The sequence below is a fragment of the Mus pahari genome, chromosome 12 (genome assembly GCF_900095145.1).
Source record: "Mus pahari chromosome 12, PAHARI_EIJ_v1.1, whole genome shotgun sequence".
Lineage (NCBI taxonomy): Eukaryota > Metazoa > Chordata > Mammalia > Rodentia > Muridae > Mus > Mus pahari.
The window spans coordinates 84,900,260-84,916,043 of record NC_034601.1 but is presented as its reverse complement, the minus strand read 5'-3'; the positions used below and the strand labels follow the sequence as shown (position 1 = coordinate 84,916,043).

General features: G+C 40.5%; 1 protein-coding gene across 3 annotated transcripts in view; it reads right to left on the bottom strand.

The window, feature by feature from the left end:
• The window catches only part of Morc3 (MORC family CW-type zinc finger 3), a 43,937-nt gene that overhangs the window by 19,576 nt on the left and 8,577 nt on the right, over window positions 1-15,784 (bottom strand). The window contains exons 2-9 of one of the 3 annotated variants that reach the window (XM_021209059.1): window positions 15,097-15,169; window positions 12,045-12,177; window positions 11,011-11,225; window positions 9,278-9,425; window positions 7,397-7,544; window positions 3,800-3,928; window positions 3,083-3,202; window positions 1,418-1,515 (exon numbers count right to left, since the gene is read on the bottom strand). In XM_021209059.1, coding sequence (XP_021064718.1) covers window positions 1,418-1,515; window positions 3,083-3,202; window positions 3,800-3,928; window positions 7,397-7,544; window positions 9,278-9,425; window positions 11,011-11,225; window positions 12,045-12,177; window positions 15,097-15,169 — 1,064 coding nt within the window. Of the gene's footprint in view, window positions 1-1,417; window positions 1,516-3,082; window positions 3,203-3,799; window positions 3,929-7,396; window positions 7,545-9,277; window positions 9,426-11,010; window positions 11,226-11,315; window positions 12,178-15,096; window positions 15,170-15,784 lie in introns of those variants that run through there. The other 2 variants (XM_029544435.1, XM_029544434.1) reach the window with 2 other exon arrangements.

Below are 15,784 nucleotides of genomic sequence, written 5' to 3'. Positions count from 1 at the left end.
TCATCTCAGCCTTTCCCATCAGACATGGGGACAGAGGCGTCATCTCAGCCTTTCCCATCAGACATGGGGACAGAGGCGTCATCTCAGCCTTTTCCAAAAGACATGGGGACAGAGGTGTCATCTCAGCCTTTTCCATCAGACATGGGGACAGAGGCGTCATCTCAGCCTTCTCCATCAGACATGGGGACAGAGGCTTCATCTCAGCCTTTTCCATCAGACATGGCGCCTCAGGGCCGAGTCTATCTGGATGGGTTCCAGTCTTGTTCTGGTCCAGCATTTCCTTACTATCCTCACTCCTTGCTTTTGGAGTAATAATGTCTATTCCAAGCCATTCTTGGGAATATGCAGCTCACTGTTTTATGTTACAGGGGTTACAGTTATGAGACTGCCTTGAGTCTCACAAGAGACTTTGCACTTTTGAACTGTGTTCAGAGTATGAAAGACTGAGGATTCTTAAAGTTGGACTGAACATATTCTGCATTAGGGTCATGTCCCTATGTGGTCTTGGAGGAGCTGTGTCACTCTGGGGTGGCTTTGAGGTGTCAGAAGCTCACACCATTCTCAGCTTTCTCTCTCTGGCTTGCACTTGTAGACCAAGATGGAAGCTCTCAGCCACGGTTCCTGTGTCATGCCTACCTGCCACCAGGCTCCTATTGGTGATGGTCACATACTCACCCTCTGAAAAATAAGCTCCAAGTTAAATGCTTTCTTTTCTAAGTTGCCTTGGTCACACTGTTGTATCATAGCAATTAAAAAAAAAAAAAAAATCCAGAAAGAAACTCTATGGATCTGAAGAGATGGTTCAGAAGTTAAGAGAACTTATAACTTATTGCTCTTGCATATGACATCTGTTCAGTTCCCAGCACATGTCTTACAACCTCCTGAAACTTCGGCTCCAGGGGACCCAACACCTTTTCTGAACATCTGCATTCACATATGCTAGGACCCACACTTAGATGCATACATATAATACATACTTTAAAAAAAGAGACTCTTTAATACAAAATAAGGAGTGGTGAAGCCCTATACTACAAAACTTCAAAACAGTGAGTGGCTCATCCAGAAAAAGAGAACTGACTTCTTCCATCTCACAAGTTGTCATGCATCCCACCATGATCAGAGTAACACAATTCTGGTTTCCCAATGTGATCTATTACTCTTGAGTCACAACAGAGCAAATTCCTGCCTGAATGGTGCTGGGGTACCCACCTGTAGTCACAGCACTCAGGAGGTATAGATAGGCAAGATGCTCAGACGTTCAAGGCAGCATAGACTAGAGCTGGGTCAAAACCAGTCTATGCTACACAAGAGCCCATCTCAAATATGTCCTCGGGCTAAAGGAATGGAGGGATGACTAGTCTAGCCATCTTATTAACACATTTCCTAAGAGCATTAGTGACTTAAATGGGCAACATACCTGTACTCATTAGTGTAGTCAAAATCTTGCTTATTATGAGTTGGCTTAAGGAAATTACATTCTATAATTCCAACCACTCCAACACCCATGTTGTTTGCCTGAAATATATATAATAAAACAGCATTTTAGACATCAAAAATGATACTTGCTATACCCTTCAACAAAGATTTACATCATAAACTTACTGTGCCATACTTCATTTTATATGACTCCCATGAAATTTCCGGGTAAGTGCTTAGATTTTTTTTTTAATAAGTTAATTCCTAAATATATTAGTTTCTTCCAAATACATTTTACATGTGTTTAGCTGAGAAGGGAGCGTCCCCTGCAATGTGTGAGTCAGTTAGCCACCCCATGTGAACAGTCCTGAGAAGCAGCATCACTCCCCCTGCCACCTCTGACCAGCACACAATGGACGCTTGCAGCTGCAGTCTAAACAAATCCACAGAGCCGTGCTATGCACAACTCACAAGACATGCTATAAGAAACTGAGGCCGGGTGGTGGTGGCGCACACCTTTAATCCCAGCACTTGGGAGGCAGAGACGGGCGGATTTCTGAGTTCAAGGCCAGCCTGGTCTACAAAGTGAGCTCCAGGACAGTCAGAGCTATACAGAGAAACCCTGTCTAGAAAAAAACAAAACAAAAAAACAAAATAACAACAATAAAAAAACAAAAAAAAACAAAACACAACAACAACAAACTGAGAATATGAGGAAAACAAAAACCAAAACACATGGGGAAAAAAGAAAGAGAATCCATCTAGCCCTAAACTCTTTAACATACACTCACCTTGGCAGTGCATACTAAAGTAGAAGGGCACACAGACTAACATGGGCCCTGTGCAAGGAGGAGGCGAGAATTCACTCAAGTGCTTCATATTTAAAATCAAACAACAAACCTTGTACCAGGACAAGTACTTATTCTCATAATTGCCACCCAGTATCTGGAAAACACAGATACTCTAACATATACAAAACAAACTACATGGTGGGTTATGACTAACAACCTAAAATACTTTACAACAACAAAAGTTACTTTAAAGGGCAATAGTAATCCGAGGGCCAGAAACACAGGTTGGTGAACAGGCTCCTGCTCCCAAGCCTGCCAACTTGAGGCCTCATGAGGGAGAGAGAAGGGGGGGCAGTGGTAACCTTTTGGGTACTGGTTTTCAGGCTGGTTTTGTAAGCACTAATAAAAACAGCGATGTACTTCTGTACCTCAGAACTACCCTTCCCACTAAGTCTTGAGCAAGCTATATATGTACCAGCCCCAATTTCCAAACCTGTAAGGTAAAATAAGTTCACTCTCTCCTTTAGTAGGACAGACTACTGGGAATCAAATGAGAAATGAATGCTTTTAAAAGATTGATGCCTACCCAGATGTGATGGCACACACCTTAATACCAGCATTCGGAAGGCAAAGGTCAGTAGATCTATTTACTGGAATTAATTCCAGACCACTCTAAGCTACATAGTGAATTCCAGCAGAGCCAGGGCTGTATAAAGAGACCCTGTCTCAAAAACACAAACACCCCTTCCCACCTTCAAAAAAGGACACCAAAAAAGTCATGAGCAAAAGAAAACAAAACAAAAAAACCCACATCAAAGTGACCTCTGACCTAATACACTATCCGCTGCTAAAAATATTTCAAATATAAATCTTACCTTTAACTGACATCCTACTTTTTCATAAGCCTTGATGAGTCTGTTTTTGTGATACATCATTATGCCATAGTGATCTTTATTTCTGCAGTTGAATCCAAAAGTAATTCTCACTGTTCTAGTCTTAAAAAATATTAAGGAAAATTCCGAGTGCAATAGTTCATTCCCTTCCAAAGACCCTGTCTACATTACTAATAAATCCCAACATACAGGGGCTAGATAGATGATCTTGTCTTAGATACAATTTGATTCTCAGCTCACAACCATCTCAGTACAGAGGATCTGACAGACTCTACTGGTCTCCTTGGGCACCAGGTACCCAAATGGTACAAATACATATAAAGGCAAAACACTCATACACATAAAACAAAAATAAATATTTTTAAAAAGGACTTGGAATCAGCCAGTGTCCTGAATCACACCTAAAGTACATGTAGAGAAGCAATCTGGAGACTGGAACTCTATGAGAGAGGGCTGGTGAGATAGAGCAGAGGATAAAGATGCTGGCCAGTATGTTGACAAACTGAGTTTAATCCCTGGGACTCACATGGTGAAAGGACTCCTGCAAGTTGTTCTCTGATCTACATACATACACACACACACACACACACACACACACACACAAATGAAATTTTAAAAAATGTTATAAGGATAAAAAGGAAAATAGCAAATGATTTTGAATATGCTTTGCTATGTTTACATATTATAAATAAAGGATACTAAAAATTTAGGTCGGTAAACATCACGTTCAATGTAGGCAAGACTCTTTGAAACTAGTTGTGTCTTCACTTTCTGTCCACGTATGATGATCTGCATTCTTGGTTTAAGGTATAAGATACTGCAGTAAGCCTGCAAAGAAACAGAGCAAATGTGTCCTTTCTTAAGAACTATTCACAAGTTTGTTTAACATTACTCAAAGATACTAATTTAAAAAGTACATCCTTTGTAACAAACCATAATTCCTTAATAAACTAGTAGTCTATAGAGATAGGGGCATAGTTCAGAGGTAAACATGGTATTAGGTCCTAGATTTAGGACTGAGGTAATAACAGCACAAAATTAAGTAGTTATTCTGATTTTTAGAAAAAACTTAGTTTCTCAAAATAGCATAATCTACCTAAAAGTCAACATACAGCTAAAGGAGGCTTTGACCTCCCCTGCTTCTGCCTCCCTGAGGTGAGCATCCCAGGTGGGCCCCACCACACCTACTACAGCTCTCAGAGCTGAAGTGGGAGGATCTCCTTGTCTCAAAAAAGTATTAAAAAAAAAAACCCTCAATTGTTGGAACGAGTTCAGGAATGTTGTGAGAATTCTGAGTGCTTGTAAGAACTCAAGAAAACAAGAGCCTTGTAACCCCAGTTTCTTTAAAACATGGACTTGTTCTTGGAACACATTCTGTGCTCTTATACCTGGGAACTTCTGTAGTAGAGTTTACCTCAGATTACCATTATTGATTGCTATTGTTATTCAATTTAATGTTTAACTGCCCTTCATATGCATGCCTTCATGGAAAAACATGTTTTTGCCACGAGCAGCTTCTTCTTTTGGTTGTATACAACTTGAACTCATGAGAACTTTGCTCACAACCCTTAGAATATAAATTGTCTGAGGCGCTGAATAATGCTGGCAATTGCATAAGACTTTAGTTTGCTTTTTGTTGGCTCTATTGTCCCAGGTCCCACTACTTGACACTCAATGATACTAGGACCACTGTGAAGTACCATACATATTACATAAGTTTTTACAAAATGTACACAGGAACCTGGCAAGAAAGTGGAGGAAGGAGGGTCTGAACTGTGAGGTGTCGGGGTGGGAGGGATCTGAGAAAATAAAGCTGGGGTCAGGAAAATTATACAAGCTGATGGCTCATGTTAGCAAGTTTATTACCAGCACAGGATCGTATATATCCTGGCAGAGAAAATGGGACAGAGTCAGCAGGAAGCTCATCAATAATGCTGTGCGAAGGGAACAAAGAGATCAGTGTGTCACAGACTAGCTTTCAGTGGCTTTGACACTGACAGCCATAGCCTTTGGCACTGGGGGGGGGGGTGTCAAAGTTTCATGGGAGAGTCAAAGTTTATAATCTAAAGACAAACAAACAATTTATTAGGCAAGAACTAACAAGCAATTTCAAATTCAAACAAGAGACTATTATAAGCTGGGCAAGGTTTTTCCTTGGTAAGTCTTGCCTTAACTTATTCCTATGCAGTTGATAACACCCTTGCACCCTCATCTTTTTCATCCATGATCTTAAGTGCTAGATCACAGGACTGTGCTAACATACCAGACTCAAAGTATGTTTTCATTTCTTTTCTTTTGAGAAGGAATTTTTTTGTTGTTGTTGTTTTGTTTTTCGAGACAGGGTTTCTCTGTAGCCCTGGCTGTCCTGGAACTCACTTTGTAGACCAGGCTGGCCTCGAACTCAGAAATCCGTCTGCCTCTGCCTCCCGAGTGCTGGGATTAAAGGCGTGCGCCACCACACCTGGCTGGGAAGGAATTTTTAAAACAGGGTCTCACTTTATATCCCAGGCTAGCCTCAAGCCTCTTTCTTGCCTGAGCTGTCCAGAGTGCTGAAAAAAAGATGTGAGTCACTATGCTCTGCTTGTCTTCATTTAACATGGGGGTAACATGCCTGTGACCCCAGTAACTAGAAAGCGGAGACAGGAAGACTGAGATGTAAGACAAGTCTAGGCTATGCAGGAAGACCTTATCTCAGAAAGATAAAGATAACTTCAGAAAGCTGACCAACATTACACTAATATGTCCCTCCCTCTCCCTCCCCATTGCTATGAGAGATCTCTGAAGGAAATGTGTTGAGTAACTCAGATGGATAAAAAGACTCAGCAGAGAAGCAAAATCTGACATTTCTTACTTTTCCCCTGTCTCCTGATTTCAAGGTATGATGTCCTTTCTAAGACTCACTCATGGTCTTGTAAAACACCACATCACACTGTGTGCTACAGCTGCACTGCCACTGTCTGTTCTCATGCCTGGTACCTGCTCATACTTAGGCATGACTAACAACAGTGACATATCCCAGTAACAGGATGTGATAAGAAATAGTATACATTTGCTATTGCAATTACTCAGACCTTAGACAAAGTTGCATTATCAAACTTGTAAACATTATGTTCAAACTGTCAACTAAACATGATTGAGAATCACCTTGGAAACAATCGCTAGGAGTGTCTCTGGGGGATTTTATAGATTAGGTTAATTATATTGGGAAGACCCACTCTAAAAGTAGGTAACACCATTCCCTAGGTTGGGGTCCGAAGCTACATAAAAGGAGACAATTAGCTGAGCAAAGGCAGTCCTCACTCTGTGCCCTCTGAGGACACAATGTGACTATCAGCTGCCATCCCTCCTATTACACACACCTTAGAACTGAAGCCAAAAATAAACCCACCTGCTTATCCTTGTCTGCTGGGAGACAACTAATACACTTTATCTTATAAGCATAACCTATTTCTAAATCAAGAGATACTTACCACAAAATGTCATTACTGTATATTATCTAGCTTTAGACAAATCAAGGATAACCAGGTCTGTCTCCTAGAACACTGTAATTTTAAAGCACTGAGTATGATGTTCAGTGACTTCATTAACCAGTATGGTTACCATAAAATGCACTGATTCCTCGATTCAAATAAACTAAGTGCAGACTGGAAATGCAAACGCACTGTAAGAACTGAAGTCTTCAGAATCACAGCAAGGCCCTCTCCCGCCCTGCTCTCAGGATCTCATGCAACCAAGGCTACCCTCAAACTCTCCAGGTAGGCCAGGGTGAACTTGAACTCTAGACCCTTTGGCCTCCACCCCCATCACCCCATTCTAGGATGTCCAGTTTATGTGGTACTAAGGATCAAACCCAGGGCCTTGTGCATGCTAGCAAGCACTGTACCAACTAAGCTATATACCAACCCACCTACTAAAGGACAATTTTCTTAGCAAATAAAACAGCAATGAGTTGTTTAGTAGGCTGATTTATGTTTAACACACCTCCAGTCAGAGACCATTGGAGGGTTTACAACCCAAGTGGATAACACAAGCCTGCTAACAGTTCTTGTACTTCTTCTTTTTTTTTTTTTAAAGATTTATTTATTTATGATATGTAAGTACACTGTAGCTGTCTTCAGACACCCCAGAAGAAGGCATCAGATCACATTACAGATGGTTGTGAGCTACCATGTGGTTGCTGGGATTTGAACTCAGGACCTTCAGAAGAGCAGTCAGTGCTCTTAACCACTGAGCTATCTCTCCAGCCCAGTTCTTGTACTTCTTGATAGCTTATTTCCAACAACAGCTAGTACATACCCTTAAGGAATAGTCACTCTCAGGGGCAATTTGGTCCATTCTTTCTTGTTTCTTGTACCCTTTCCTCCCTGCAGTCTCATCTAAATCCTCAGGAATTCTGATGTCATATTTATCCTTTTCAAAATCAAATTCTGTTGCATTTTTGTAACTGTAAGAAAAAAATTAGAAAAGGAAAATTTAACTTCACATAAAGAAAAATAAGCAAATACAAAGTGGTAGGGAAACTGATGGATGAGCAAGCAAACCATAGGCAAGGGGTCAAAAGGCAAGAACAAACCCATCAAAGCCACATGAAAAGCACTCAGGAAGATCCAGGACAACGGCATCGCCTGTGTCAGCACCCATGCCTATCGGCATCATAAAATGGTGCCGCTCCTCTGCAGAGTCTGCCTAACAATACAGCACCACAGAGCCTACAAACGACACCCCTGGGCAGTCCCAAGAGACGCACACTTGCAGCAATGTTTGCAGCAATATTTTTTGGGTTTTTGGTTTGGTTTGGTTTTTTGAAACAGGGTTTTGCTGTAGCCCTGGCTATCCTAAAACTCATTCTTTAGATTAAGGTGGCCTCAAGCCCAAGAGATTTGCTTGCTTCTACCTCCCGAGAGCTGGGATTCCGGGAAAGGTACGCACCACCGCCAACTTCCGGCACACAGCAGTATCTCTAGCAGTGCCAGGTGACAAACCACACATGCTCTTTAACAGGTGAGATGGCAAACAATGGAGCTGAACTCACAATGGAATGTCAGCATGAAAAACAGGACACTACTATACTGATAAACACCAAGACCTGGAAACACCAGTATGGATCCCAGGAATTCCACATCTGGAATTATCTTTTAGGTAACTTTTTGAAACCATAAGATCAAGCAATGGGTCAAGGTCAGAGGTTGCCAGGACTAGAGAAGCACACCACAGAAGCAAGTGTGGGCACAGTGCACTGTGTGCTTCTGTACTGAGCCAAGTACGTGCACTGTACTGCACTGCACCAAGGAAAGTACCTGGCACATTGACACCCAGAGGAAACTGACTAAGGGTAACGAGAGCTGGAGTGCACACAGGTAACCAGTTACTGCAAAACAAACTAGAATCTGACTGAAGAGAAAGAAAATAACCAGGAGGGACAAGGAGATAAATGCAAGCAAAAGGGAAGAGAGTATTAAAAGAAAACAAAAACAAACAAACAAAAAACCGTAACTCTAAAATGCTTTAGTTTTAATCCTTTTACTGCTTTTTTCTATGGTTCAATGAATTATGTGTTTCACTATTAATATTTATTTTAAAACTCTTAATTGCAAAAGATTGTACCCAAAGACAGAGAATTATTAATTTTAGTTTTAACTATTTACTTATTTATCCATTTATTTAGTGTGTGTGTGTGTGTGTGTGAGAGAGAGAGAGAGAGAGAGAGAGAGAGAGAGAGAGAGAGAGAGAGAGAGAGCAGACTCTGAAAGGCTCACCCCCTCTCCCACAAGGGTCTGAGGAGGGCGGGCTTGAACTCCACTATCAGGCTGGGCTGCAATCGTAGCTTTATTCACTGAGCCGTCTCCAACTCAAGAACCATAAACGTTAAGCAAGGCAAAACTCTCACTACATTATTTACTGGATTGGTAGCTCATGCAGCCTCATTTTCAGCAGCCAGAGTTTCTAGTATCTCTTAGGTAGGCTGTTTTTGGTTTGAGCCTGGGAACTGAATGACAGGACTAAGAAACTGCCAGAGCAATTGAAGTGACTCTTCGAAGGCAAAGTGGGCTTACTGCCAACGAATGTTTTCTGCATTCACTTCTATTCTGTGTAACAAGGTTAAACATGATGCAACCAACCATACTACGCATAAACTTTACTTCCCAAATGGTCAACTACCAACAGGTCTTCATTTACCTTCTGAGATTCCAAATGATGATTCTTGTCCCCTTCTTACCCATAATAGCATTGAGTTCTGCCAGTAATTTCTGTTCTGTAGAAAACAGAGAATGTTCCAGAATTGCTGCTAGGCTTGCTTTTGATTCTGTTAAATTAATCATCTGACGTATGTCCTTAGTTAAAGATTGAAATCAACAAGTTTTATATAATTGTAATACAGAAACCAACTTTAATAACTTCAATAGAAACCAATTCCTAAATATTTTTAAGTCTTAAAACAGTAACGTAAATTCAAATGAACAAAAGGAAAGATAAGGAATGAGCATGTTATAGGAGAGACACCTGCTGGGCTGAGGGGAGAGGGCTATGAGTTTAAGGCAACCTTACCTCAAGGCGTTACCTCAGTGCTATAGGTCAATGAGTTTCTAAAGCCATCTCACTTTTCACTGTTACTAGGAAAACTTTTGAAATAGGCCAACATAGTCTTTATTAATTCACAATAAGCTTGAAATAAGGAACAGTATGGTAAGCAAAGTGGCCCACACTTACAATCCTTGCTGCGTAAGAGGCTAAGGCCTGCCACATTCTACCACATTCTGAAATCATCTCTAAGAAAAAGGAGGCCTATGGAGTTAAGTCTCTGCTCTGTGGTACTGCAAATCAAACCCAGGCCCTCATATGTATCAGAACAGAACTCTACTACAGACTTCATCTCCAGCCCTGATAAAAAGGAACACAGCTAGGCACGGTGGCACTCAGGAGGAAGAGGGAGAGGCAGGCAATCTCTGACTTTCAGACCAGCCAGGGCTACCTAGTGAGACCAACCAACCAATTAAAAAAATAAAAATAAAGACACAACCATAACCACATTATGTTAAAGATTTCCATTGTACATTTCCAGGAAAAGAAAGAAAAACAAACCCTCAACTTTAGGCACAGAGTAAAGGAAGTATATACAGAAATTGTTTTGGAATATATATGATTTAAAAAAGAAAAACAAACAACCCCAAGATTTTGGGGGCTGGAGTTTATTTAGTTCAGTGCTTAAGAGCACTTGCTGCTCTTGCAGAGGAGGTTCGATTCCTAGCACCCACAGGGCAGCTCACAGCCAAGGGAAGCTAGGAGTGGTGGTATAGACCCTTAATTCCAGCACTTGGAAGGCAGAGGCCATCTTGGTCTATGTAGCAAGTTCTAGGCCAGGTGAGGTTAGGTTGCAGGGCTAGATATTGAGACTCTATCTCAAAAAGAAAAAGAAAGTTGTCAAGGATTCAAAGAAATTGGAACTTTTGTGCTCTGCTGTATCAAAGTAGTTGGTAGCTGCAATATGGCTCAGCAGATAAAAATCTGCCAAACATCCAGCCTGAAGGCCTGAGTTCAATCCCTGGGACCCACATGGTAGGGGGAGAACTGACTCCTAACGTCATGCATGGCACATGTGGGTAGAACAAGGGGAACCAACACCTTTTGATCTCTGCAGATACCACAAATGTACATATCTACAATGCAGACAAAACCCTATACAGATAAAATAATAATTTTAAAAACAAGGAAAGTTTGAATGAGTGTGGTGTTGTATGCTCTTGCTTGGATGGGATGGAAAGTCAGTAGTCTGCAGGCAAGCCTGAGTGTAACATGAAGGAACCCTTCCTAACACAAGAGAAGACAGGGCAAGACAAGAAAGGAAGGAAATAAAAAGCAATGTTCCATTGTTTTGCTTCTCTGCAGCATTCATTCCAAAATCAAAAGGATATGGTGTTTGTTGAATGTCACGATCGGGACAACAACATGCTCTGCCTTTATGACTTCCAGGTAAGTCTGAGACAAGAAGCCCACACTCATGGTTTCTCCATTTTTGGTAAAAACCATTGCATCTTTGCCCAGTCGCATAGAACCTGACTTGAAGCCATTTCCGTACAATCCAACTGGGACATGACCATTCATGGTGACTTTGTCACTGAAGCCAAAGCTAAAAAGAAAGAATTAAACAATAAATATTCATATTCTTTCATATTTAAAATTAAGTATTAAAATTTAATAAATTTAATAAGTGTAGTACCAAGTAAAAAGCCTGGTTTAAATGGTGACTCCACCCATCCTGGGAGTGTGGTCTTGGGCACATTACTGTGACCTCCCTTGATGTCTTTTCACATCTCTGAGAGGAATGCATTTCAGGCACTTCCACCAGCTCAGCACCTGGAATGTCTGGCTAAACGTCTGGGTTATTTCTTGCGGTAGGCGTAAGTACCATTTCCTCTAGATCTGAACAATTCTCATGTTCTACACAAGACTGGCATGTAATGATGGGGTCAATCTGACTATTTGGCAGCATAAGAAACGTTTAGGAGACAACTGAAGGCTTCTGCATCTAGACTTTCCCTCTGCTTTACCGTACACTTCAGTACCCACTGCAGTCACGCCTGATGACTTTATGCCTCTTCAGTCTCTTTAAAGACAACTCCCCATCTCCAATAGTAAATCCCATTAGAAACACAAGTTAAGCCTAATTTATACTAAGTAAAAATAGCTATTATACAACCCCAAAGGGATGCTGGAATTTTAGATAAGGCAGATATGGGCAGGGATGCTGAGCACAGTGGGGATATGAAGTGGTATACTGGTATACATAGTCTAGCTGTAGAAAATAACAGAAGACCTAACCACACTGTAAGCATAGCATTTCATGTTTTAAAGACAAAGCTTAAGGCTATGAAATGATTTTTTTGCATGACACAGGATAATTTTCAAGACAGAAGTCATCATTCCCCAAACTGCAACACATTTTTACCTTAGCATTTTATGTAACTTATCTGCTGTCATTCCGTTGCCATTATCAGTGAATGTCAAGCATATATGCTCACTAATCACTGTTTTATCAATCCAGATCTGTTTAGCATTCACATCAGGATCGTAAGCATTATCTGGAAGACAGGGTGTTGAGAAATTCTGAGTCTGCATTTAAAGACACTGTAATTAGAACAATGTGTAACAAGCAACAGAACAGCATTAGTACTTTAAAAGCTCTAATTGTTAGGAATTCCTATGGTTTGAAAACAAGAGAATAAACTGCCTTCATTGACTGCATCCCCTTAGTTTTCTCCAGGCCTTTCATTTCCTAGGAGAAAAGACACCAGTACCCACCACACACAAGTGTGCAGCCCACTGCTCACTCACACTCACAGAGGTGATTACAGACCAGCCTGTCTACAGGGAAGTGAGAACTGAGTGTCAGATCTCTGCTGGCTGACCCAGGAGCTAAGTAACAGCTAACAGAAGAGAGAAGGCGGCATCACTTTCCTCTGAGCCACACACAGAGTCGCCTCCTACAAATAGCTGCGATCCTTTTCAGGTCCTTCCAGCTTTATGACTCTATCACTATACACTTCCCATCTAACAAACACCTTTAACATCCTTGTTTAGACACTCATTTCTCTCCAAACAGACATAAAAGAATATATTTAAAAATGAAAAAGGGTTGGAGGGGACAGGTGAGATGGTTCAGCAGGTAAGAGCACTGACTGCTCTTCCAAAGGTCCTGAGTTCAAATCCCAGCAACCACATGGTGGCTCACAACCATCTGTAATGGGATCTAATGCCCTCTTCTGGTATGTCAGAGGACAGCAACAGTGTACTCATATACATAAAATAAATAAATAAATCTTTTTTTTTTTTTTTTAAGATTTATTTATTTACTATATGTAAGTACACTGTAGCTATCTTCAGATAGTCCAGAAAAGGGCATCAGATCTTGTTACAGATGGTTGTGAGCCATCATGTGGTTGCTGGATTTGAACTCCAGACCTTCAAAAGAGCAGTCGGGTGCTCTTACCCACTGAGCCATCTCACCAGCCCAAATAAATCTTTTTTTAAAAAGTGAAAAAAATTTAACTGTTATCAGTAATAAAATCAACTTGTGATTTATTCAAGATCCATCTGAATGCCCTTAATTGAAATACTTTGAAATATTTATTAGAAATAAATTAAATTATAAATTAACTTACAATTAATCTTTTCTAACCACCTCAGAAAAGATAAAAAGTATTTCATTAAGAACTTAAGTTGGGGGCTCCTCTTCTGGAGTGTCTGAAGACAGCTACAGTGTACTTACATATAATAAATAAATCTTAAAAAAAAAAACAAAAACCAAAAAACTTAAGTTGGGCTGGGCAGTGGTGGCACACGCCTTTAATCCCAGCACTTGGAAGGCAGAGGCAGGTGGATTTCTGAGTTTGAGGTCAGCCTGGTCTACAGAGTGAGTTCCAGGACAGCCGGAGCTATGCAGAGAAACCCTGTCTCGAAAAACCAAAAAGAACTTAAGTTGGGGCAGGAGAGAAGGCTTGGCAGTCAAGAGCATTAGAGCATTAGACGCTCTTTCAGAGGACCCGGGTTCAATTCCCAGCATCCACATGGCAGCTCACAACTGTCTCTAACTCCAGTTCCAGAGGATCCAACATTCTCTCAGAGACATCTATGCAGGTAAAACAACAGTGCACATAAAATAAAAAAATAAACCAATTAAAAAAAAAAAAAAAAAAAGAAACTTAAATTTGGTATTACCATAAGGAAAACCATTGTTAAGCATGGGAATCTCTGCTCGGCTGCCAGCAAACACAAAGAAATATGAGAATACCTATAGGGTCATACATAGCACACCCATTATAGATTTGGGAGACGAAAAATTAAAATCACCCGAATGTTTGCTAGCTCTGACTTTACAAGAACTTTAGTATGCCAAAGAAAAGGAGCTCCTGCAAGCCAGGCATGATGGCTCACATTGCAACCCCAGCCTAGAGAAGCTGAGGACGAAGGCTTACTGTGGGCTCCAGGCCAGCCTAGGCTAGAGGGAGACCCTTCCTTAATAAACAAAAACTCAAAAACTCCCTCCTCCCCCTCCTGCTTCCTTTGATAAAGAGCCCATCTTAAAGCCATGCTTTGTCCCAGCTCTCAGGAGGCAGAGGCAGGCACATCTCTGAGTTTAGCCTGGTCTTATCTACAATGTGAGTTCCAAGACATCCAGGGCTACACAGAAACCCTGACTCAAAAAACTAAGAAGACTCATTCTAAAATATATACGGAAATTCATGAGAATAAAAGTTCCCCCTTTGAGCTGGAAATAGTTCAGAGGTTAAGAACACTGGCTGTTCTTCCAGAGGTCCTGAGTTCAATTCCCAGCAACCACATGGTGGTTCATAACCATCTATAATGAAATCTTGTGCTCTCTTCTGGCCCTCTTCTGGGGTGAGCTTTGAGGTTGAAAAAGTCCACACCATTCTCCCATTCTCAATGAGTCAGTCTGTCTGTCTCTCCAGGCAGAACATTGTATACATAATAAATACATCTCTTTTAACAAATCCCCTTTTTAAAACATATTCCTAAATTGAAGTAAATATCTTTCGTAAGAAGAAAATCATGACCTCATGATACAAATCTGAACATAACTTACATATTATCATGCTCAGTAGATAATTAAGGATCTCATTCCCTTAGAGGAAACAAGTAACTATCATAAATGTGATACCACCTGAAAGATGAAACCACTCTGTATGTTACACACAGTACTGTAAAGTGTAATTCTCATTTTTTTTTACTTTCATAAGAATATAAATATTTTCACCATAAGTGCTATGTCAACTTAGCAAATTAAGTGCTAAAAGCAACGAAGCATTGGAGTAATAGGAAAGGCTGAGGAGTAATTCACCTGAAACCAACTTAACTAACATCTAAGTAAGCATTTACACTGTTACTCAGGGTACACTTTGAAAAAGCATAATTGCATATTATTTTTCAGAAGTTAACTAAAATTACAATTAAGAGATAGAATGAAACAACAATGTACATACCTATTAATTCAGCAACTGCACTGAACGGCCAAGTATGACTAGTAGAATTTGTATGTAAAAACTTCGGGCAAAGCTGAAACAAATCAACAATTCATAAAAATTAATTCAGCCCTTAATTATAAGCACAAGACCCCCCCAAAAAAAAAAACAAAAACAAAAAACAAAAAAACCTGTGTTAAACAACAATGATGCCAAATAAAAAATGTCTGATTGCTTGCTCCAAGAAGATAAAACCTAGAGGCTTCCTGGAAGATAAGGCTGGGGAAATAACTCAATGATGTTCACATGGAGTCCTGCTTAAAACCCTGTCTCCTGATGTCCACAATGCAGAGCTTGCCTAATTCCCAATTCCCTTGTAAGACTTGTTTTTTTAAATGGCCCAACCAAGACCCTAAGGGCCCACAAACATCATTGCCTAAATCTTTACTTTGAGACAAAGTACAAAGTACAAAGAAGGTACTTGGCCATCAGTGTACTAGGCCTAACAACCTTACTAGCTTTGCTGGTTGCCTCTCAGAGACTAAATATCCGACATCTCAAGTTGGATTTACTCTCTATTCCAAGTTTACTACAGTCAAACAGTGGCCTGTGTACATCCATGACCTCTTCAAAGAATCTCAAATATTACTTCCAACAACAAATGAAGGTTTTTAAGTTTTCCAAAGGTTTTTTTTTTTTTTTTTTTTTT